This window comes from Cibotium barometz, chromosome 15 (assembly GCF_041138505.1).
Source record: "Cibotium barometz isolate CiBa-2024 chromosome 15, ASM4113850v1, whole genome shotgun sequence".
Classification (NCBI taxonomy): domain Eukaryota; kingdom Viridiplantae; phylum Streptophyta; class Polypodiopsida; order Cyatheales; family Cibotiaceae; genus Cibotium; species Cibotium barometz.
The window spans coordinates 4,641,839-4,667,218 of record NC_141060.1 but is presented as its reverse complement, the minus strand read 5'-3'; the positions used below and the strand labels follow the sequence as shown (position 1 = coordinate 4,667,218).

At 48.4% G+C, this 25,380-nt stretch overlaps 1 protein-coding gene across 4 annotated transcripts in view; it reads left to right on the top strand.

Annotated features, from left to right (window-relative positions):
• The window catches only part of LOC147630874 (Transducin/WD40 repeat-like superfamily protein), an 85,684-nt gene that overhangs the window by 49,627 nt on the left and 10,677 nt on the right, over positions 1-25,380 (top strand). For all 4 annotated transcript variants that reach the window (XM_086809255.1, XM_086809254.1, XM_086809257.1 and 1 more), the window contains exon 3: positions 616-719. In XM_086809255.1, the coding sequence (XP_086665381.1) occupies positions 616-719 (104 nt within the window). The remainder of the gene's footprint in view (positions 1-615; positions 720-25,380) is intronic.

The following is a 25,380-nucleotide window of genomic DNA, read 5'->3' as shown; positions in this document are numbered from 1 at the left end:
TGACTGCTGAATCTCTGGTCGAAAGAAGTCTGTAATCTGCCTCTGTAGGTGTCTCTCCCTCTCTGATCCCCTCCCTCTCAGGAGGGGATGAGAGAGAGAGAGAGAGAGAGAGAGAGAGAGAGAGAGAGAGAGAGAGAGCTGTATTAACGTCTACTAGAGGCCGAACTCGGCCTATGAGACAAATCAATGTACAATTGTCAATGTCGTTTGGATGTCCAGAAAAGAAAAAGGACAAAATGAACATGAAATAAAGTATGAAAGTACTGAGCTAGTGGGGGGGTGTGATGGATGGAGCACTACTGCTAGAGCTCAGTTTGCAACCTATATGCGTAGGGTATACAAGAATGCAATGCAGATCTGTGTAGCTCCAACCAGTACCATAATGTGGGTGTAATGTGTGATACATATGTAATATGAGAGAGAGAGAGAGAAAGAAAGAAAGTTATATTAAATGTCTTCAAAAGACCCAGTGGGTCTATGAAACCAAAAGTGATACAATAGTGTGCATGTAATCTCATCATCATACATAAGAAAACAAAGGCTAGGGCTATGATGTTGAGAGAGAGATAGAGAGAGAAAGAGACGTTTTTCTTACAACTTTCATTTTGAAAACAGATGTGGACTTTATCAGCAGAGTTTTGTGCCTTAAGGTCTCTTACAATTGTTTCTACAGCTTTGCGCATGACAACCCTTTCGCGACACACCTCTAATGCAAACAGGTATGTTTTTAAATGTTTACCTTTTTTTTTCAAATGATTCTCCAATCTTGAACAATTGCGCTTGCAAAGGTAGTAGTCAACTCTCTTCAAGACATTTTATTTGCCAGAGTGAGGGCTTCAAGTCTTTTAATGCAAAGCTCAAATAGAGTAGCATCCTTGTATTCTTTGCTGAGCATTTTAGAAACTTGATTTACCATTTTCACTTTGCATTTGAGCTGCTTAGAGTGGCAAATTTAAGTTTGTCTGGAATCCCTCCTTTTCTACATACTATCTTGTGGAACCATGTCAAATACTTCTTTGATGGTCTACAGAGCAGCGATACAGCTTGTTGCTTTTGAGTCTAATGGATATTATGGATCTGCAGCTACTGGGTGCAGGGATGGGGCCTTTGAGAACTGGGATGTCTCGCTTTGAAAAGGGATCGTGCACGCTCACTAGCGACACCCCGTGTACATGGGGCCAGAAGCTCACGTGCCCATATAAGCCACTCTGGACCTGAGTGATCCTGTTGTTGCTTTTTTCGGGCTACTATAGTGGGTGGTTATGACCAAAAGAAATTTGTGATGAAGGTCTGGGAGGCATCTCACTGGCTCTGTTTCTCAGACTGATACCTCAACATGACCTCTCTGTGCCTTTACTATAATAGAGATAGGGTCTCCTAAGTCCACGAAGGGGACTACTTTGCTCAGTTGTGCTGTAAGTACATCTGTATCTAATATGTAGTCTTCTCGAAGCTCTGGAGCTATGTCTGCCCTATCCCAGCCTTGAGGAAGACCACCGACTCTGATTACCTTTTTGTTACTTTCCATTCGTTCCTTTTCTTTGACCGCTGATATGACTTCTTTAACAAAATGTTGTGAGTTAACTGAATTTACCTTTGAAACATGGTTTGTCGTTTCTGTTTGTAATGTTGTAGGTATGGGTCCTTCTCGTCCTTCCTCTTGCTTCGTCTTTATGGCTTGCACTTGCACTTTCAGTTCGTTGATTTGTTCATCTTTCTTGATAGTCTCGTGTTTCAGTGCTGCTAATTCTCCCTGGAGTTTCTTCAGTTCTTGCATGAGGTAGGCTTCCCATGGTGTCGGCTTGCTCACGAGTGGAGGAATGGGCGGTAATCGTGAAGCGGTGACTGAGGCGAAAGACTTCTTACTTTCCATGTGTTGCTGCTGATAAAGGAGAGGGCTGTTGGTGGAACGAGTCTCCCCTCAAGGGTACCCTCTCCCCTTTGGGGGAGACTCAGAAAACGGGACCTACAAGATGCTCAGCTACAGGTGCAGGGGGGCGCGCAAGGTATGCAGTTGTAGGGGGCGGGCTGAGTGGGCTGAGTGGGGCGCGACTAGCAAGCGACGTGCTGGAGAGAGAGAGGGCAAGGTGCGCGCATGCGACGCGCTGGAGAGAGAGCTGCGCGCGCTGGAGACGTGCGCGTGCTGGAGAGAGAGCTGCGCGCAGGCACGCGCTGGAGAGAGCGCGCGAGCAGGCGACACGCGCAGGCGAGAGAGAGAGAGAGAAGAGAAAGAAAGTTACATTAAGGTCTACAGAAGGCCAAAATGACCTATGAGACCAAAAGATTACATCATGTCATGGAACGCATCATCATGGGAACTGAAAATAAAGGAAAGGAACAAGAGCTGAAATGCCAAAGCTGATCCCAATACAAAGAGCGTGAAGCTCTCACATCACCCTAAAATATCCCCCATAGGGTGTTGCATCATGGTACCCAATGTAGTAAAGTTGAGCCGGCGGGAGAAAGCCTTGTGGTGGTGGGAAATGATGGCTCTGATTCTCTTGTGGTGACGTGAGTGTGGGTGAGGGCTACTGGGTTAGGGGCGTCGGGCTCTGCATAGCTCAATGGCTCTATGTAGTGTCACTCCTCTCGGCTGCCCTACATCAATCTGGAGGTCGATTGTAGTTGGTGGATTTGGTCTCGAAGCTCTAGTCTGGAAGAAGTCAGCGAGAGCCCTTTGTGCTGGTCCTCGGGGGGTGCAGCTGTTCTAGGCCGCAATAAGGACTCCTTGTGTCTGTGGAACTCTAGAAGGAAGAGCCCTAGGCATCTCTGGTCTGGGAAATCCATGATCCTGGGGAGAGAAAGAAGGACCTTGGCCACGCTCTGGGCTGTCTCGAACTCGATCTGGTAGTGTCCACGGCCCAGTAGCTGAACGTCCAGGATCTTGCCCACATCTGCAAGAAGGCGGGCTTGGAGAAGATCCCGGATCTCCCCTCTGTTGGGGCGAGTGCTGACTATACGGCAGATGGTGGAATGTGCCTGGAGGCGTTCCACCTCTGCGGTGAGGCTTGCTTCCTCTTCTGGCGAAAGAGAAAGCATGATGGGATCCTCAGGGGCGGGCGAGGGGGCTGCGGGAGAGTCCCTCTAAGGTGGGGCGGGAGGAGTCTCCATCAGAGTCGAAGCTATGTCGAAGGCGGAGCGAATGCGGAGAGTCCTGCAAGAACCGAGCTGCACACAAAGGGCGGAGGGGGAAGGGGGAAGGCAAAAAAAACCCCAGGGAAGGGCGGAGGGGGAAGGCGGAAGGCAAAAAAAAACCCAGGGGACAAAAAAACAGAAAGAAGGGGAGGGGGGGATAAGGCGGCGAAGACAAAAAAAAAAAGAAACCTAGGGGGGGGGGAGCAGCGTGAAAAAAGGGGGGGGTGGGGGGGGGGAGAGGGCGACGGCTGGCGGAGGGGGGGCGGGGCGGGGCGGGGCGCTGATGAAGGGAGGGGAGGCGCGAAGGAGAGGAGCAGGGGGCCGGTGCGCTGGGGCGCGCAAGAAAGCCAGGCGGAGGAGGGGGGGGGAAGCTTGCGTGAGGGCAGGCGGGAGGGGGAGCAGACGCGTGGGCGGGAAGGGGGGGAGGGCGCGCAGGCAGCAGCGCGAGCAGGGGGGGAGCGTGAGCTTCAGCGAGCGTCCAGTTTGTTCCGACCAAAAAATTACATCATGGTGGATCTGATACAATGTCTGGATAAAAAAACCAAAAAATGAAAAATAAAGATGATACTACTGGCACCTAGAAAATGAATCTGGAACTGGAAGGTAAAACAGAAACCCTTATAGGGTGTGAATATAGTGAGGGGAGGTGAGTGGAGTACAGTGAGGGGATACAATATCATGTGGGACAGGGGGTACACTATGGAGGTGGCTCCATCTCATAATATGTGCCGCATCGGATGCTGGCAGATCTCCTCAATATTCCCTGTGGTCAGCACCCTGACTGGGTGTCTTGCATGTCTCGCAAGAATAATCGGAATCCGCCGCTGCAACCTCCGTCTATGCTGGGATGCCCTCCTCCGTAGTTGTGGGCGTCTGGACCAGCCAAGCTCAATCGGTGTACCGCTCGTGTGGGCGGTATCCATGTCCTGCTGTGGTCCATGTGGCGCAGTGATGGCTGGACTAAAGAAGTCTGTAATGTGCCTCTGAGTCTGGCTCTCTGTGCGCCTAAGCAGGCTATCTCTATATCTCCGCAGCTCAAGCAAGAACAATCCCAAACACCTCTGGTCCTGGTACCTTATGACTCTGGAAAGTGGTCCAAAACCCTCTCTGAATAAATAGTGGAAACGACCACGTATCTCATAGTATGCAGTACAATGGCATATATAATGCAGCTCTGTCTCTGGCTCCCCATGGCATACTCGACATATCCTGGCCTTAGCTGGTATACCTCTATATCGGCCAATCTCAATCTCAAGCTGGTGTGAGGATGTGCGAATCTGACCAATAGCACATTGTACTGCATGAGACAAGTGTACATCCATGTAAGAAACTGGGTCTGATCACAAAACCATCTGCTGTGAGCTGAAGAAAATGCTCTCTGTAGAAAGCCATCTTCATGCCTAGCTCCTCATTCGGTTGTATCCATGTCCTCCTAATGTCCAGCTGAACTAAATCCTGATGGATGAGTCTGGTAATCTCTGTCCGTGTGAGAGTGAGAGAGGGTGCCTCCAGAGGATACTGGAAGGGAGGCAATTTGTCCATGCTAAAACCATGTGCCTGGAACCAAGATGTCATCTGTTCGTACCAACAAGCCTTGTCTCCCTGTAAAGCTAACTGTCGGGGCGAGGCGCGCATATCTCTCTCGGGGGAGATCCCACAAGCCATGTATGTAGGAGACTGATCTGGTACGAGCCTCAATCACCAGAGGGGCAGCCGCCAGCTCTGCTTGAATAATCTCATGAGGTACCAAGGCCTTGGCTCTAATAATCCTAGCAATCATAGATACCAAAGGCCTCTCCATACCTCTCCACCCGCCTGCGCTGTGATGGCCCACTGAAGGTCCCCATATCTGCACTCCATAAAGCATAGCTGATGTCACTAGAGTGTCAAAAAGCCAAAGTTTCGTTCGAGGTTCCTGAAACTAAACCTACGAACACATCCTCTCCAAACCACCCAGGGCTGCATGTGCTCTAGTCAATCTAGTCTCTGCTGCTCTCCTCATCGAAAACACTAGCCCACTGAATACTACCCCAAGATATGTATATGCATCTGTATACTCCACAATCTCCTGCCCATATGTAAATGTGGGAGCTGATCGCCTAACCCACTGTGGCGTGGTGTTAAACACCATAACCTTGGTTTTGCCAAGGTTGACAGACAATCCACTATCATGTGCAAACTCATGTAAAGCATCGAGATGACGCTGCATACCCTCAGGGGAGTCAGAGATCAACACAATATCATCAGCACATAACAATAGTGGGATCCATGTACCTGCGAGCTGGGCTTCTCTGTCCCCCAATCTCTCAATGTAGTCAGAAGCCTCATCCACATACATACCAAACAATGAAGGACATAACGGGCAACCTTGCTTCACTCCTATAGTGGAGTGAACCAAAGTAGAGACCCCCTCTGGGGTGCGTACCTGTCCTGCAACTGATCTATATAAAGCCATAATCCCCCATATGAGCTCTGTGGGTACCCCCATCTCCTGTAATCGCCTCATCAATCTGGCTGTGGGCACTGTATCAAATGCTTTGCGGAAGTCCACAAAGCTACAATAAATCCATCGCCCATGCGACCTGCCCTCCTCAATAATGGCCCGCAAAGTCAAGATGTGGTCAAGAGTAGAGAAACCTCTCTTGAACCCTGCCTGTCCCTCTGCTCGAATGCCCTCTCTCTCTGCCCATCTACTCAACTGCTGCTCAAGAATGAATGTATACAATCGTGCTAGTGTGTGACCAATCATAATAGTGCGATAATTCCCTGGCTCCATAGGGTCCCTTGACTTGAAGATAGGCACGATGGTGGACATACTCCAAGTCTCGGGTAAGCCTTCACACATGGCACGATTGAACATCACTGCTAGAAGCTCTGCCAGCATGTCTCTCGCATGAATAAAGTGCTCAGCGACCAATCCATCATGATCATATGCTCTCCCAGTCTTCATCCTATCAATGGCCTTCCTTACCATCTCTGCGGCGGTAAAGAAAGTACATGTCTGTGGGCATGGTGCTGGCGGGTCAGGAAAAGGTGTCTGTCCAGGAACTGTATATAGAGATGTTGCATAACTACCCCAGACCTGTGTAGAAGTGATGGCCAAAGCAGGGGAGGACTCATGAAACAAACGCCAAGCCTCCCTCGAATCCTGGCTCAAGAACAGTTGGTATAATTCCTGCTCTAGCTGAGCAAGGAAGGCCTGCTTCTTCCTTTGCACAAGGCGCCGGAAGGCAATACGTGACTGTCGGTGAGTAGTGACTCCCAAAGCAACCTCCCGCTGCAGTCGAGCTCTTGTCTCTCTGCACTCCTCATCATACCAGCCGTTCTGGTGCATACACCCAGAACGCTGTCTCTGTCCAGGCTGAGTATGTGGATATGCCTCTCTCGTTGCATCCTGTAAAGTCTTTGTCAGTATATGGGTCAGCTCCTCCAAAGGTCTCCCTGGCTCCTCTGTGTACAGACGTCTATAAATCCCATCTTTGTAGACAGCATCAGTCTCTGAAGTAAAAGTATATCGAGTGTGATCTGCCCCTCGTGTCCTCTGAGCTGTGGTAAAGTGAAAAGAGATGGTCAATGTCAACAATGCATGATCCACTACTACCCCAATCGGCCGAGATCCAACTGTGAAGTCCTCAATGCATGAAACAAAGCTCAGCATAGCCATAACATAATCCACTGTGCTAGCACCATGTGTATGTGGAAAGTAAGTAAATCCAGTTGCTGACGGAAACCTCTGCAAGCCATTAAGTATGGCCAACCCACGTGCAGTCCCCATATCTACCAAATATCTCCCATACTCTGTGCACTCCACATCCTGTGAGCGTCTGTCTAATCCCATATCCAGAGTGTCCAGCTCTCTCAGCATCTCCTCTGAGGTATCATAAAAGGTTGTCGGGCGGTTGCCCGTCCGGGCATTAAAGTCCCCTAACAAGATGATGTCTCCATCCCTAGAGAACTCCCATATGTCATCATCTAGCACAGAGAAAGGAGACTGCCGTCTAGGTGCTGCATATGTCGATGTACTAGGAGCAAAATAGCATATGGCAATATACAGGAATCTGCCTGTGTCGGCCCTCAGTCCCACATATATCTGGCCTGATCATCTCTCCGAACGATGTGTAGAAGCGGTTGCAGCTCCTCCCAAAAAAGAACTGCCACCCCCCCGATCCTCTACTACTGTGTACTGATCTCGTCCCTACTCTGCAAGCTGTCTCCCATCTGTATCCTGTCACCTGTGGCATCATCTGACCAGGGGCCTGGTGAGTCTCCGAGTAGAAGACTATATCTCTATCTCTAAAGCTGTCATCAAAGGCACCTACATCAAGTCTGAGGGATCCATTGCAGTTCCAGGCTGCTAGCTTTAATTTGGTCCCATAGGTCTCGCACCGTCATGTAGAGCGTCGCTCCACGATGACCACCCTCCCTTCTCTATAAAATGCTATCTTTCCCTTTTCTCTTGCCGCCCTAATCTCTGGCATGACTTCCTTCATATGTGCAAGCTGTGAAAGAGTAGGATCGTCACCAAGAAAAATGCTGTATTTTTTAAAGTGGGTCGCCTCTTCAAGAACTCCTTCTTCGCCTCAATAGAGGGGAAGTGAAATATGAGAGCTCTTTCCCTTGATGTTTCCCCGTTGCCTCCGCTTTTTTTGCCCACTCTCGAGGCTTTTGCGTGTGCCGGACTGTCAATCCCCATCAACACCATAAGCTCTTTCACCTCCTCTTCAACTTTATCCCCGTCTTTAAGGCCGGTAATCCTCACATGCAAAGCACGTGTACGTCTTCGTTGTTCCTCTTCCAAAGTCATGTTAATGATTGTAGGTGTAGGGGTTGTTATCTCCTTACCTTTACCCTTCTTGGCGACCTCTATCCACTTCTCCGCTTCATCCATCTTCCTTTGAGTCTTGGTGATGACTTCCACCCATGAGGAAGTCTTTGCTTCGTGTTGCTTCTCGTCTTCCTTAATTGCCCGTACTTGTTCCTTGATAACCTTGAGCTCTTCAATCATGGATGGCTGAATTTCTCCTTCTTCAAGTCCACCATTTGCCTTAGCCTCTGCAAGCTTCCTCTGAAGAGCTGAAATTACGCCTTTGAGCGTGTTGACTTCCCCGTGAAGGTCTTTGACTTCTGCTATGAGGTCCTCCTCCTCTTTCCACCGCTTACACTCATTGAATACCATTTGGAGAAAGTTGGCTTTCTCCTTCCACCATCCCTCCATCTCCGCCTTCCATTCCTTCATCTCCTTTTCCACATTTGTTATCCTCTTGTTTGTGACCATAAAGGTCGCCTTCGTCGGGTTGCGCAAGGGGGAAGCCATGGAAGAAGCGAGCGAGCGAGCGAGAGAGAGAGAGAGAGAGAGAGAGAGAGAGAGAGAGAGAGAGAGAGAGAGTTATGTTGCTGCCTTGGGGGCCTGAGCAAGATTGGGTGGGGAAAGGGGGCCAGCCAGCAAGGCGAACAGAAGCCGCAGTGGGCGGCGAAGAGAGAGAGAGAGAGAGAGAGAAAGAAAGAAAGAAAGAAATATTAACGTCTACGAGAGGCCAAAGTCGGCCTATGAGACAAAAAATAATACAACTGTGTTCTTCCGATCATCGGAAGAAAAGAAACAAAAGAAAAAGTGTGCATGTGTCTGGATACAACTGTGAATCATCATGGATCGGTGGAGCCCATATACAAACAATATAAGGGGGGTGGGGATGTGGATGGAGTGCTAAGGCAAGATGCATCTCTATATGCTGAAGGGGTAGTACAAGCATGCTATGCAGATCTATGTCTAACTCCATCCAGTGCCATAAGAGGGATATAAGATATCATACATCGCCGATGCTGAGGCTGTGAATGGCATGAACATGTACCCTGAGTCTGAATGAAAGCGAGCTAGCCTCTCCTGTGTCTCCATCTGGTGTCTCATTCAGATAGCTGCTATCTCTCGGCGACGGAGTCGGGGTGCTCTATGTCCAGTCTGTCTAGGTCTCCTCTTGGCTCTCAATTCCTCTGCTCTCTGTGCGGTCACCCCACGTGGTACGTCAGCTGGCACAGGCATAGCTCTCTGGAAGAAATCTGTGAGCTGGGACTGTCTTCCACCCCTAGTGGGAGCGGGTGTCTGGAGGAGTCTCTCTCGAGAACTATGAAGCTCTAGTAGTAGTCTGCCAAGCTGTCGCTGGTCCGAGGCCTCCATCAACTGATGTAGTGAAGAGTGCTCCTCAAACAATCCTGCATATCTATCTCTGACCCCCTGGTGGGCTCTACATCTACATACAAAGTGATCCTCAGTCTCCACCTCCTCGCGGCACAATCTGCATATCCGCTCAGCTCTAGGAACCCGTGCCGCTCTCCCAGCCTCTATCTCTAGCTGATGTGATGAGACTCGCAGCTGTCCAATAGCAACACGAGAGCTGTGTGGCATGTATACATCCATGTACCGCGGTCGATGTATAAACCCATCCCCTGAGATGCTCATAAAGTGGTCTCTGTAATACAGCATCTTCGGTGGTAGTGGGCTCTTTGGTGCTGTCCATGTCTCCTGTATGTAGTGCTGCCATATGTCCTGTCTCATCACTCTGTTCCTCTCATTGAGAGAGAGGTAACCCCGTGGAGCAGACTGATCATACTGAAAAGGTGGCAACCGCTCAATGTCTATACCATGATGTGAGAACCACTGTAGCATCTGTGCATACCAAGATCCAGTGTGTCCAGCCTCGGCCAGCTGTCTGGATGCCTCAAAAGCTCGGCAGGATAATCTCTCCATGGGCATCTCCCTCATCTTGTATATAAAGGAGATCGTCTGGAACAATGCCTCCACTGCCATAGGTGGTGTAGCAAACTCAGCTTGAACAATGTCGTGCGGGACAGATGGTTTGCTGCGTATCATCCTCGAGAGCATCAAGATCTGTGCTCTCTCCAGCTGTACCCATGTGGAGGCTGCAAGCCCTGGTGCCCAAACCGCTGCTGCATACATCAAGGCTGGTGTCACTAATGTATCAAAGAGCCACCCCTTCGTGCGGGGTTCCTGAAAATGTTTCTGATGACACTGACGCTCAAGGCCAGCAAGAGCTGCATACCCCCGGGTCACTCTGTCTCGGACTGCCTGAGCCATGGAGAAGCGTCCAGCTGAGCTAGTAAATGTGATGCCAAGGTAAACATAAGAGCTCACCACCTCGACCCGCCCTCCTGCTAATGTGAGAGTAGTGTGGCTCCTGACTGCGGGTGAAGTGTGGAAGATCATAACCTTGGTTTTCCCAAGGTTCACTGTGAGCCCCTGCTGTGCGCAGAAGTCATCAAGAGCCACAAGGTGTCTTTGAAGCCCAACCTGCGTGTCGGATACCAAGACGATGTCATCAGCATAAAGCATAACATGGACAGTAATACCTGATAGCTCAACCCCAGAGCCTCCTCCCTGTGTGATGTAATCGACCACCTCATCAATATAGAGCCCAAAGAGCGTGGGGGAGAGCGGGCACCCCTGCTTCACACCAATGGTGCTAGCAACTGTGTCGGACAAGCCTCTTGGGCATCGGACTCTCCCAAAGACCTGCTCATATAGCCTGTATATGCCCCACATCATGTCTGAAGGTATGCCTAGTGTCTGTAGTCGCCGAAAGAGGTGCTCTCTGGGCACAGTATCAAATGCCTTGCGGAAATCCACAAAGCAACAATAGAGCCGTTGCCTCCGTGCCTTGGCCTGATCAATCAGGCACCTCAATGTAAAAATGTGGTCGATGGTCGAGAAGGCTCAACGGAAGCCTGCCTGGCCTGCTGCGATCAATCCCCCAACTATTGCATGAGTGCTCAGCTCTGCCTCCAAAACTGCCCCGTATAGTTTGGCCAATATATGGCCAATCATGATGGTCCTGTAGTTCCCGGGGTCTAGTACATCTCCCGCTTTATGGATCGGCACAATAGTGTGCATCGTCCACTCAGCCGGAAACCCCTCTGACAGAGCTCTGTTGAAGAGATGAGCAAGAAATGGTGCCAATGTATCAATAGCATAGATGAGATGCTCTCCCTGTAATCCTGTATGATCTGTCGCCCGACCATGTTGGGGTCGGCATATGGCCCTCCTAACCATAGGTGGGGTGAAGAAGGTGGAGACTGTGGGGCATGGCTCTGTGGGCTGTGGTATAGGGGGCTGTGCAGGCACATCATAAAGTCTCTCTGCATATGTCTGCCAAGTCTGAGGATCGGCAATAGGTGTGGGAGGACGGGGCTCTCTGAGTCTCCTCCAAGCAGCAGCAGCATCTCTGCTCATGAGCATGTGATATGTGTCCCAGTACTGAGCCTCCTCATAAGCTCGCCGCTTACGGCGGGTGAGAGTGTGCATCCTCCTGCCTGCCTGCCTCCGGGTGATCTCCCCGCCAGCCCTCTGCACTCGGAGACTGCGGTAAAGGTTTCTGCATTCATCATCATACCATCGGTTCAGGGGCATGCTCCCAGATGTAGGTGGCCGTCCTGTCTGTATGTGGTATGGGAAACTCCTCGCGGCTGCGGAGTGCAGTACATGTGAGAGCTGGGAGGTGAGCATGGCCATGGGTGCCGATGGATCTAATGCAAATAGCTGATCATGAACATGATAGTCGTACACCTCGGCTAGGTCCTGAGTGAAGTGAAAAATAGTGCGTGGTGGCTGTATGATGGGTGGGTGGGTCTCCAATAAGCTCCTGAAAGTGAGGGATAGGTGTGTATGATCCGCCCCAATGGGGCATGGTGGTACGGTGAAGTGAGACACCATATCTGCTGCCTCCCGGGATCCCATCACATAATCCACTGTACTACTACCGCCTCCCACACTGGAAAGCAAGTCAACCCACCTGAATCGGGCCACTGAGTCATCCCGTTATAAATAACGAGATGGTGTCGGGCCCCAAGCTCCAGCAAATTTTGCCCATATCCAGTGCTGTCAGCTCCTCCATCAGCGGAGATCCGAGTGGTCCCTGTATCCTCTGTAGCTAGCGGCTCTAGTCTTAGGGGATCCTCAAAGTCATAGATCTCGCACTGCCTGCTCTGAGTCCGTGCATTGAAGTCCCCCATCAAGAAGACTTCTTCCTGTGTCGAATAGTGTAAGATCTCCTCAGATAAGACAGAGTATGGAGACTCACTAGCCTCTCCTCCACCCGGCTCCTCGGTGGTGGCAAACCGCGACCCCTTCGGAGGAAAGTAGCAAAGGGCGATATAAATCCATCTGGTCTCGAGAGGCGTAAGCTAATCCACATGTATCTCGCCTCCGAGTCTCGTGCTACGACTCGAACATGCTCATGTAACCCATGCCTGAAAAGCACTGCAATACCTCCTGAACCTCGGGAGGTGGCCTGTCTCATCCCCTGTCGGTGAGCTGACTCCCACTGATAACCCTCAACCCGTGGTAAGCCCCTCTCCGGGCTTTCATGTGTCTCTGTCATCAAGATGATATCCCGGCCCTCCATCACCTCCTCAAGTCTCCCTAGATGTGTCCATAGGACTCCATTACAGTTCCAAATTGCTATGTGTATCTCTTTGTCTTCATGTTGTTTCCTCCGTGTCTCATAGGCCAGATGGCGCTATTCGACCCTCTTCCCATCAATGTAGATGTGACCATCCCTATAATGTGCCTTCTTCCCTTCTTTGCGTGCCGCCTTGATCTTCGGCATGCATAATCTTCTGTGCTCCAGTTGCATCCATGTGAGGTCATCATCGAAGTAGATGGGGTCCCCTGGCAAGCTCCTCAAGATAGCCCGTCTTCTCATAAAGCTCATCCTACTCTCCTCGTCCGGGAACTGTAGCACTAAGGCCTTGCCTTTGGTGGAGTCCTTTGGGGTTGTCCTCCATACTCTAGTGAATGGGAGCGGCTCATCCTCCTTTAGTCCTACCTTGGTACATAGGTTCCGCCCGTCAATCTCGGGCGTGGAGGTAGTGCTCTCTGGTATCCCTGTGACTCGGATGTTGAGGCGCCGGATCCGTCGCATCTTCTCTTCAGCAAGAGTAGACTGCATCATGTGTACATCTTCTTGTACCTCCTTCTTGATGTTCTTCTTCATCACTTGTACATCTTCTTGCACCTCCTTTTTGATGTTCTTCTTCATCACTTCTACCCATCCTTCGCGGGCCGCCTCCATTTTCCCCTCGATTGTGTGGGTAAGGGTTTTGGTGATCTCTTCTTTGATTGCCTCTTTGTCCACCTCAAGAGTCTCTCCTTCCTCCCGTGGACGATCGCGTAAGGATGCCACTTCGCCCTTCAAAAGGTTGATTTCCTCCTGCATGGCGAGCTTTTCCTTCTCCCACTCCTCTTTCATGGTAAGCTTCTCTTCCTTCCATATTTCGGCTTCGGCCTCCAGCTTCCCCATGCGCGTCAATAAGTCCTTGATGGCGGTGATGGTGCTGTCCAGTGTCTTCTTCTGGTCCTTAATAAGATCCCTAAGGATATGATCAAGCTGGCTGATTTTGTCGTCTATAGACCCTCCCATTGTAGAGGGAGGGAATGTTTGAAAGGAGCAGGTAAATATGTGGGAGAGAGAGAGAAGAAATGGATGAAATTCAAGTCCCCATTATGTTGCTGCCTTGGGGGCCTGAGCAAGGGCAGGTGGGAAACAGGCGCAGAACAAAATGGAACACTGACAGAGAGGCGCAGGCAGGCAGCGGGAGGGGTGGGCGCAGAGCGAAACGGGACAGATGCAGGCAAAACGGGACAGAGAGGCCTGGCGAAAGAGACGGGCTGAGAGGGGGCGGCTGCAGGCGAACAGTGTCAGAGAGGCGCAGAGCGAAACGGGAGGGGTGCAAGCGGGAGGGGTGGGCGCAGAGCGAAACGGGACAGAAGGCGCAGTGGGCGGCGAAGAGAGAGAGAGCAGCGAACAACGACAGTAGCGAACAGAGAGCAGTGGGGAGAAGGTGGCGGCGGTAGCGAACAGGGGCGGTCCCGGGAGAAGGCGGCGGCGAGCAGGGGCGGCCCAGGGAGAAGGTGGCGGCGAGCAGGGGTGTGGGCAGCGGGAAGAGAGAGAGAGAGAGAGAGAGAGAGAGAGAGAGAGAGAGAGAGAATTAGATTAGCATAGGCTAAGGAGGATGCTCTAAGCTACCATTCATGGTGTGTTGATCACACTAATTAGAGATTAAGAGAGAGAGAGAGATTAGAGACATCTCTGTTTACCTGTGACTTGGTCGCCTGAGTCTCTGCGATCTGTTGGCTTGTTCGATGTGCGACCTGCTTGCCTCCTCATCTGCGACTTGCGACGTGCTCTTTGCGTTTCATTCTTGTTTCTTGAAACCTTCTCATTTGCTTCCTTTGATTTGTGTTTGCTTCTAGTATCCAACCGATTTCTATTTTTTGTTTCTCCTCTCTGTACATCTCCTTCTCCGTGTGTGTGTGTGTGAGAGAGAGAGAGAGAGAGAGAGAGAGAGAGAGAGAGAGAGAGAAAGAGAGAGAGAGAGAGAGGGTCTGTGTACAGGAGACCTTGCGTGCTTTCTGAAGTCTTTGCAGACTGCTGAATTAGGGTTTGCAGGTGCTGAATTAGGGTTTGCAGGTGCCGAATTAGGGTTTGAGAGAACGGGTTTTCTTTGCTTTTGTAGATGGATTTGGATGACCCGGCTGCTGCTGTTGGTGGCATGGCTGCCAATAGCCTTAACATGGATCTTATTGAGGAGATGATCGAGAAGGATGTGGGTTATGCTTCAGATGCCTCGGAGCAACAAAAACGTCAAAGGCTTGATGTTGATGCAAGCTACACTCCGGTGAATGTTGGAGAGAATGCAGAGGAAAGTTCTCAGGTACCTTCTCCGGAGTCTGCACGTTTGCTGCTGCAGATCACTGGTGAGCTTCTGCAAGAATATGTGAAGGCAAATAGCGTGCAAATGGCTGCAGTAGATAATGGTGGTGTGGCTGATGTATGCATGGAGACTCCTTTGTTGCTACAACAGCTAGCAGATTTTCATGATCGTGCTGCTATCTTCTTCTTTATTGGGCGTATTCCGTTGTTGCCTTGTCTTAGAGCATGGTTGGGCCGCTTGGTGTCGCCTGAGGCACTTGAGGAGATTTATGATGGTCCGAGAGGCTTTTATGAAATACTTTTTCGCACTTCGGAAGCCCGTAGGGCAGTCTTGGAGCAGGTGCCACTCTTTTTGGATGGGCAGTTGGTTCATGTGGTTCCGTGGAAGCCTATGGCAGAGTACCAAGATATGTTGCGCCAGGCTTGTCCAGTCTGGGTTGAAGTGAAACAATTCCCACCAATGTTTTGGCGTGTTTTACCAGGTCTCATGCGAGGTATCGGTGATGTCTTGGTGGTGCCTCGAATGACATCTAGAAACCGAAATTGTCTATGCATGTTGTGGGATACTGGGAGACCTAGGCCGACACATTTGCGTGTCAATATGGCTGGGCTGCAACCTTTAATGTATGAAGTGAGGTGGGATACATTTGCTGGCCACTGTTTCAAATGTGGTGAGATGGGCCACTTTGTCTCCGAATGTCCTAAGAAAGAACAAGTTGTTGCTACCAATGATATCGTTGATGGGCAGTTACCCGTGGAAGATGAGCATGATGCTCCTTTACATGATGCCCAGCACATGGATGTACATGTGGATGTTCAGAATGAGGTTGAGCAGCCATGACGTGGTAAAAAGACACGATTTGTTGCCCCGCGGGGGGATTTCTCAGATGCTGTTTGGCAGGGGCCTTTGCGTACTCATCAGGGGCCCTTACATACATATGCTCGTCGCCCTTTGGGTTCAGGTGCCCAGCAACAGACCAGGATTGAGAGGCCGGGAGGCCAACTTTCTCAGGGTACAGGGGCTCTTGGGGTGGATAGAGTAGAACGCTATCCTATTAGAAGTCGCCTAACAAAAGAAGCACAACAACAATTGCCTCTTGTGTTTGGTTCGAAGGGTGAGGTCATTACCCTTCGGCACGTGCTGGGGAACTCCAAGGGCAGTCTGAGATCACAAATACCATGTCTAAAAATGCAATGCTTCAAAAGGTTCGTGATTTGGCAGATTGTCCTGGGCCTAGTACACGACCTTGTTGATTCCTTTTCTGGAAAGGCTTATGAAAATTGTACAATGGAATGTAAAGGGTATTTCTTCGCGCCAAAAGCAGTTTAGGCTTTGGCGTACAACTTTTCTGGAAAGGCTTATGAAAATTGTACAATGGAATGTAAAGGGTATTTCTTCGCGCCAAAAGCAGTTTAGGCTTTGGCGTACAACTTTTTGTCATGGTTGGGATGTTTTGTGTGCAGTTGAACATAAGCAGCATAAGTTGGCTGGCAAAGCCTGTGTATAAGGGGTTTCATGTTTTCTACAGCGGACATCCTGCTTCGCAGTCAGGTGTTATGTTTGCTGTTCGTTCGCTGTTTCAGCCTTCTCTTGTGATTCAAGATGTTCATGGAAGATTTCTAGTGATACAGATTGTTTGGGGATGATACGCCTTTATGGTTGCTAGGGGTGTATGCTCCAAATAATGCTCGTGCACGCAGTTTTCTGTGGAATGACTTGTGTGCTCTTTCAATCTCTCATCCTGGCTTTGTGATGGGAGACTTTAATATGTGTGTCTCCAGGGAGCAAGCTACGTCACCTCATTCTGTAATGGATGGCCCGGAGAGAATGACGTGGGAAGCTTTTGCAGCAAGGTCGCTAAAACAAGACATGTGGTCTGAATGGGAGAAGAGATTAGGGTTAGAGATTCATGTGGGAGACATAGAGAAGCAAGGGAGAGAGAGAGAGAAAGAAAGAAAGAAAGAAAGATTTTATTAACGTCTTCCGAAAGACCGAACTCGGCCTATGAGACAAATCGGAGTACCTGTATGGGGATAAGTCAACTCACCAAGATGAGTGTGTGACTCCCCTATCACACATGTATATTGCACTAGTACACATAGTGCACTTAGTACATTAAAAGTACTAAGTGTACTATGTACTATAACTTATGGGCTTGTACACACTATAAGGGTGGGCATAACGCCTTTACCCCAACAACCTCCCACTTAAAGGCAAAGTGCCCTTAAGTAAAGGAAAAGAAAAAATCAGCATGTACATGATAATATACAAGGCCATATCAAGGCTGAAACTGGCCTCATCCAATGCCCATCAAGTGTCTGCAATGAGCAAACCGCTCCGGAGGCAAATTCTTTGTCAACAGATCAGCCGGGTTGTCATCCGTATGAATCTTAACAAGCTGAATTTGCTTGTTCTCTATCACCTCTCTGATGAAGTGATACTTCACATCCACATGCTTCGTCTTTGCATGAAAGACAGGGTTCTTTGTCAACTGAATGGCACTCTGACTGTTACAATGCAACAATGGAATATCCCCTATATATCCCAAATCAACCACTAACCGAGATAGCCATAATGCCTCCTTGCAAGCCTCTGTGGTTGCAATATACTCGGCCTCTGTAGTAGATAAGGCAGTGCACTTCTGCATCCTGGATATCCATGACACAGCACCTCCTGTGAATGTAAACACATAACCGGTAGTAGACTTTCGGTTATCTGGATGACCGGCATAATCCGAATCCGTGTAACCATGCACTAATGCATCCTGTTTGCCAAAACAAATGCACATATCCTGTGTGCCCTTCAGGTATCTCATGACACCTTTCACTGCTTCCCAATGCTTCTTGCCAGGGTTGGCCATGTATCTAGAAACCATCTTGGCAAAGAGTGCAAGATGGTGGAGACAAGCTGTGTCTCAGGAATAATCTCATCCACATTGATGAGTTGCTCTCTCAAATCCTGCAGCTTGTTTAAGTGGCTAGACATATCATCTCCTTCATTCATTTTCTGATTTTCCAGCTCTCTTTTCAAAAATGAGATCCTAGCCTCATTACGAGCAGCATACATCTGCTCCAAAGTCACCCATGCATTCTGTGAAAAGCCAGCTGAACGAATATGAGGTATAATGGACCTCTGTACTGACAATGCAATGAGTGACAAAGCTTGTGCATCCCTGGCATCCCATGTCTTTTGAGCATTTGTTCTTTGAACAGGCAATGGCTGTCCTGGAGCCTGTACCTGTTGTCCTCGTCCACGAGCACCCCCTTGGGGAGGAGTCTCTGGAGTCAATGGACCTGGACGTGGTTCATCACCACTAACAAAATCCCAAAGACCTTTTGCCACAAGCACATTTTTCAGCATAAAACTCCACAAGGAGTAGTTCGTGCCATCCACTTTGTCTTCCTTAGACAAATATGTGAATACATCACTTTGCTGTTGATTTGCCATTATGCTTACGCACAATGTTGTACCTGTTTATCAAAAAACCCAATAGCAGAAACCCTGAAAATAACTGTACTCCACTGAATACAGTTCACCCAAATATGCCTGCACTCTCAATCCTCTGAATGTGCAGTTCAAAGCACCAATGACTGAGTAGAGCAGCAAATGGCGTACACAATGCCAAAATGCCCCAAAAATGCCCAAATTTGCTGCACCCAAACTGTGCAAAAAACCTGTATAGTTCTTTGCTAGAAAATCTGCTTGTTGTGCCTGTATATTTTCACAGAGAAAATAAAAATGCCCAATACTTAAAACTTGCAATGCTTACCACAGTGTGATGTTAGCAGGTACAAGTTGACTTCAATGCGAATAGACTGCAGGTACTGTTGAAGTACAATGAATGTACTCTTACGAAGCACTGTATTGAACAATGCGAACAGGTACTCTGCAGGTCTGGTCAAAGCAGGTACAGTGTTGAAACTTCAGTCGAATGTACAGAAAGTACAGTCGACTGGTACAGCAGAAGGTACGCAGCACTGAATGCTGCATGGTTCTCTGCGCAGGTGACAGTTGGCGTTGACAGGCACGGACGTACGTAGCAGGTACAGCAGCGCTGACAGGCGCAGTCTATCGAAGCTGATACACGTGCGCTGACAGTACGGAAGCAAGTCGACGCCTGTTGCAGCAGTCGACTGAGTACACTAAGGCGACCAGCGTTGACAAACGGACAAGTACTTATGTACGGGCTGGAAAGAAACTGAAGGCTACTGTGTACTGCAATGGCAAGCCTTCACTGCTCTGATACCAAATGAAGGCAATGAAGTGTTAGGGTTAGGGTTTACAGGAGCTTCAAGCAGGCGTGGAAAACCAAGAGAGAGAGAGAACACGACTTCAGTATATGCTTAAATGATCAAAGTGAAGTACAATAGCCACATAATAGTGACCCTAAAGATAAGTGTTCACATGTCCGGCCATAAAATGTGCCGGGTGGACCAAAACACTTATAAACTGCATATAACTGAAACTGAGCTAAACTGGGGGAAAAAACCTCCACTAATTGAAGTAAAAAGTGCCCCAGTAATCTACTGATGATCATTAGCACTCCTCTGGGTGCATACACAGCATAAAACCCAACATATTGCACTAGTACACATAGTGCACTTAGTACATTAAAAGTACTAAGTGTACTTTAATGTACTAAGTGCACTATGTACTATAACTTATGGGCTTGTACACACTATAAGGGTGGGCATAACGCCTTTACCCCAACAACCTCCCACTTAAAGGCAAAGTGCCCTTAAGTAAAGGAAAAGAAAAAATCAGCATGTACATGATAATATACAAGGCCATATCAAGGCTGAAACTGGCCTCATCCAATGCCCATCAAGTGTCTGCAATGAGCAAACCGCTCCGGAGGCAAATTCTTTGTCAACAGATCAGCCGGGTTGTCATCCGTATGAATCTTAACAAGCTGAATTTGCTTGTTCTCTATCACCTCTCTGATGAAGTGATACTTCACATCCACATGCTTCGTCTTTGCATGAAAGACAGGGTTCTTTGTCAACTGAATGGCACTCTGACTGTCACAATGCAACAATGGAATATCCCCTGTATATCCCAAATCAACCACTAACCGAGATAGCCATAATGCCCCCTTGCAAGCCTCTGTGGCTGCAATATACTCGGCCTCTGTAGTAGATAAGGCAGTGCACTTCTGCATCCTGGATATCCATGACACAGCACCTCCTGTGAATGTAAACACATAACCGGTAGTAGACTTTCGGTTATCTGGATGACCGGCATAATTCGAATCCGTGTAACCATGCACTAATGCATCCTGTTTGCCAAAACAAATGCACATATCCTGTGTGCCCTTCAGGTATCTCATGACACCTTTCACTGCTTCCCAATGCTTCTTGCCAGGGTTGGCCATGTATCTAGAAACCACTCCCACTGCAAATGCAATGTCCGGCCTAGTAGCAACCATGGCATACATGAGACTGCCACAAGCTGAAGCATACGGAATCTTGGCCATATCAGCCCTGCCACTATCTGACTGTGGGCTGTCCATAGCACTGAGTTTCACATATGGAGGCAAAGGAGTACTAGTCTTCTTCCCCCCGTCCATATTGAACCTCTGCAAAACTTTGCCAATGTATTCCTTCTGAGACAAATACAACACATGCTGATTTCTGTCCCGAAGTATCCGCATACCCAAGATGTGATTTGCATCACCCAAATCCTTCATATGAAAGGTTTGATGCCGGCAATCAACATATCATCAACATACAAGATGAGGATCAATAGACTGCCATCCAAAGCTTTCTTGGTGTATAAGCAGTGATCTATGTCACTTCTCCTGAATTTCTGGGATTTCATGAATGTATCAAATTTATGATACCATTCCCTTGGTGCCTGTTTGAGCCCATAAAGACTCTTTTTCAGCTTGCATACAAGCTTCTCCTTTCCACTTACTGCATAACGCTCTGGCTGTTGCATATATATCTCCTCATGGATCACCGTGAAGAAAAGCAGTCTTCACATCCATCTGAATCAAGTCCAGATCATCATGCGCAACCAAAGCTAACACAGCTCTAAGTGTGGTCATTTTGACCACTGGAGAGAAGATCTCAAAGTCCACACCATATTCCTGCTTGAAGCCCTTAGCCACTAACCTGGCTTTGTATCTTGGCTTTGCATCTGGTGCAACTTTGAGCCTGTAAACCCACTTGCATGGCAAAACCTTCTTGCCTGCAGGCAAATGCACCAACTTCCATGTTCCATTTTTGTGCAGAGAATCCATCTCTGACTTCATGGCACGCTCCCATAGAGCCTTGTCTGCCCTCTATAAAGCCTCCTTATAACATGAGGGCTCCCCACAGTCAGTGAGCATCAAGTAGTCAACCCCTGGAACAAACCTGTCAGGGGCTCTGGAGGGTCTTGTAGACCTCCGTACCCAATGACCATCATTTGCAGGTTGCTGTCCAGCCTGCATATCACCCATTGGTGGCTCCTGTTCCATGCCATAAGGCTGAAAAATCATGCCCGGTATCTCCTCTAACTGTGGTATATCCATAGGGATATCTTCTGCCATCTATGGCTGTCCATTTGGACCATTTTCAGCACCATTTAAGGGCTGGTTTTGCTGCTGTAATGGCTGATTTACAGCCCTTTGTTGTTGTCCATGATGTCCATCATCATCAAAGATGACTCTGCCAGGCTCCTGTTGCCTTGCAGGCTCCTTATACATGCATGTTTCATCAAAAATGACATCATTGCTGCGTATAATCTTTCTATTCACGGGATCCCAAAGTCTATACCCCATTTCACCTCTGTCACCATATCCTAGGAATATGCATTTGTGAGACTTAGGATCAAGTTTGGTGCGCATTTCCCTGCGTATGTGCACGTACGCAACACAACCAAACACTCTCAAGTGCTTGTATGACGGAGGCTTCCCTGTCCATACTTCCTCTGGCACTTTCCCACCAAGCCTCGTGTTAGGTGACCTGTTTATAAGATGAACGGCTGTCATAACAGCTTCAGCCCAAAAACCATGAGATAATGCAGCATGTGACAACATAGAACGGACCTTCTCCTGAATGGTCCTGTTCATCCTCTCTGCTGTCCCGTTTTGTGGAGGATCGTAAGGAGTAGAGAGCTCCCTCTTGATGCCTTTAGCATCACAAAAGTCCTGAAACTGTTTGGACATATACTCTCCGCCATTGTCGGAATGCAAAGCCTTCAGTGTTTTGCCAGTTTGATTCTCAACATGAGCAACAAACTTCTGAAACACTGAGAATGTATCAGTCTTCAAACGAAGAGGATAAACCCACACCTTACGTGTGGCATCATCAATAAATGACACAAAATATTTTGCCCCTCCCAAAGAAAGCTGAGGCATCTCACATACATCCGTATGCACAAGCTCTAACTGAGCATCTTTCTCTCCAAGAGCTTTCTTGTGGGGGCACTGTAGTTGCCTACCATATATACAATGCTCACAAAACTGAAAACTTGAAAACTTTAGAGAAGGCAAGTAACCCAAACGAGACAATTGCTCCATTCCCTTGACACTCATGTGTCCCAACCGGCTATGCCACACAGAAATTTCCGGCAGCTCGGTTGCATTTACATTAGCATGGTGACAAACACCTGCATGCATGAAGTAAAGAGTGTCCACCTTAGAGCCTCTGGCAACAACCAGTGAGCCCTTACTAATCTTCCACTTTCCACGACCAAATGTGGTAACATAATCAGCATCATCAAGCTGTGAGCCATGCCTGACATCATGGAGCATAAGCTGTGAGCCATCTGAAAACACAAGCCTCACATCACCTCTGCCAAGAATCTTGCATGCATGGTTATCACCCAAATAAACCACTCCTTCATTGCCAGCAGTATACCTGACAAACAAGTCTCTGCAACCTGTGACATGAAAGGAGGCACCTGAATCAATGATCCATGAGTGCATACCATGACCACCTGTAAGAAGTGAATGGGCATCAAGTGAAGACGTAAATAGGACCTCATCCTCACTGTCACCTGCATGTGACACGTTGATTTCTTCAATCTTGACTCCACTTTTGCCCTTTGGCTTTACATCTTTGGCTTCATCTTTGTCTTTGTCTTTGCCTTTTCCCTTTTCTTTTTGATCATTTTTCCATTTGTAGCATTGCTTTTTAATGTGTCCCTTCTTGCCACAATAATGGCATTCCAAGTCCTTTTTGGAGCGAGACTTGCTCCTTCCCCGTTCTTGGCTTTTACCCCTTTGCTGGGATCTCCCACGTGCATTCATTGCATTGGACTTTCCAACAGAGTTGTTTTTCCTGTTCATCTCTTCTTGAAGAAGAGCACCCTCAACATCTGCATATGACAGCATAGCATGCGAATTGCTAGTGGCTGTCTTGAATGTGTCCCAACTCTCTGGCAAAGTGCATAAAAGAAAGGTGGCTTTGAACTCATCGTCCATTGCCAACTTTTGATTTATAACTTGGCTGACAATACCATTAAACTCATTTAAATGGGCTGTCATAGACGCCCCTTCCTTCATCTGAAGACCTATGAGTTTCTTCAACCAATACACTTTGCTTGAGGCACTTTGCTGGGCATACAAGTCCTGCAATCTCTGCCACATTCCCCAAGCTGTCTTCTCTTCACGAATGCTGAAAAGTAATGAGTCTGACACAGACAACATGATAGTAGATCTTGCCAGCTCATCCATATCTTCCCACTCTTCAGCAGTAAGAGAAGCGGGCTTTACACCCCTTTCTTTGATAGGCTTGTGCTGCTTCTTCTGGAGCAACACATTATAGCACTGGGTTTGCCAAATATCATAGTTATGTGAGCCTTCAAGCTTCTTGATGTGAAGCAATGAAGAGCTCTCACCTGTGGTTGCCATAGCAATATGCAACCTGTCAATGCCTGACTCCGTGCAAAATGTGCAAACACTGCACCAAAAGCACACAAAGTGCTCACAGTTGTTCTCCCAAGCTTTATCTCCCACTGCGGAAGCACGAATGCAACTTTTCTCCCACTGTATGTGATGAAATCAGCAAAATCTGGTTGCTGCAGATTTTGGACAGCACCTTAAATGTGCTCTGTTGCCCTCCCAAAGTACTGTACAACAGTACCAAGTGCTCACCTGTGATGTACCAAACCTGTACCGGCAAGTACAGCAGCTGAAATTAAACCTTTTCCTCACTCAAATCAGTGTACAGCCATGCCAAAACTTGCACAAAGCTGTGCCAAATCTGTACCAGCAGGTACAGTAGCAATAAATGCTCTCTTGGCTGTCCAAATGAGTGAAAATCTGACTTTTACAGTCCCGAACACTGCATACAACAGTTCCGAACAGAAATTGGGCAAAAGCCCCTTGACTGCAAGCTGATTTCTGAGAATTCAAGGCATAAAAGTCTTGCCTGCTGCTTTGCCAAGCTCAACAAGCATAAAATCTTGAAAAGCCTCTTGATTTAAGATCAATTGCTGATCATACATGGTACATTGACGCACATGAAGGCATCCAAAGTCTTCACGGTGCTTCCCCCTGGCCACATATACATCCAATACATGAAAGCCCCTTGATTTACAGGCACATTGAGTGCTTGTAAGGCATCAACACATTATCCACAGCATCAAATGCGAGTGCCTGCATGCAAATCAACCCAATCGGCACAAAAGCCCCTTGATTTGCACTGCAATTTGCTGCAATTTTGCCCAAATGTGCGATTTCTCACATCATACAGCATGTATGAATGCTTAATTGCACAATTACATCAAAAGCCCCAAATTTCGACATCCAATTTCCTGCAAATTGATCCTGATTGTGACCAATGTCACCCAATTTTGCCAATTTTGCTCAGAAATTGAGCAATTCGGCACCTGTACCTGCCCAATTGATTGAATTGATAAGAAATTCCCAAAATTGAAGGCAAATACCTCTTAATTTTTTGAATTTCTCTGATCTGCAGGCTGAATTTCAGTTGTTGCAGGAGAAAGGGGGGGGCACTTCTTGTTGATGTTGATGCTGTTGCTCCTGCTTGTTGCTGTGGATTTGATTCTGTCCACAGGAGGCTTCGCTCCCAGCCAGGACCATACGAGAGCTGTGAGCTATGGCGTTTGAGAAGCAATAAGGGCAACGGCTTCTGCACAATTGAGGCGGAGACCTCTAGCAAGGCGTTTTTGTGCAAGGAAGCATGCCTGATGCAAGAAAAGCTTCTCTTTTCATGGTTGACAGAGATCCCTTCGCTAATCTTGCAATAGCCCGATTGCTGTGCGCTTAATAGCCTTACGCTACGAGTGTTTTCGCTACACGCGTTGCTGCACTTTTTGGACCAATGCCTCAACGCCACGTGCTCGTTGCTGTGTTTGCCTGGGTTCGTGTGTTCGCCTTCAATCGCCTGTGTTCGCTCGCTGCTGAGCGCCACTCGCCTAGTAGCCAGGCGACCAACGCTTGAAAGCTGCAAGCGCTGGGCAGCCCACACTACTGGCTAGGGCTGGTTGCTGTAGGCGCCTGACACGCTGTTTGATAGGCTGCGCCTGAATGGCTGGGAGCAGCACAAGCCTGTTGGCTCCTGTTGG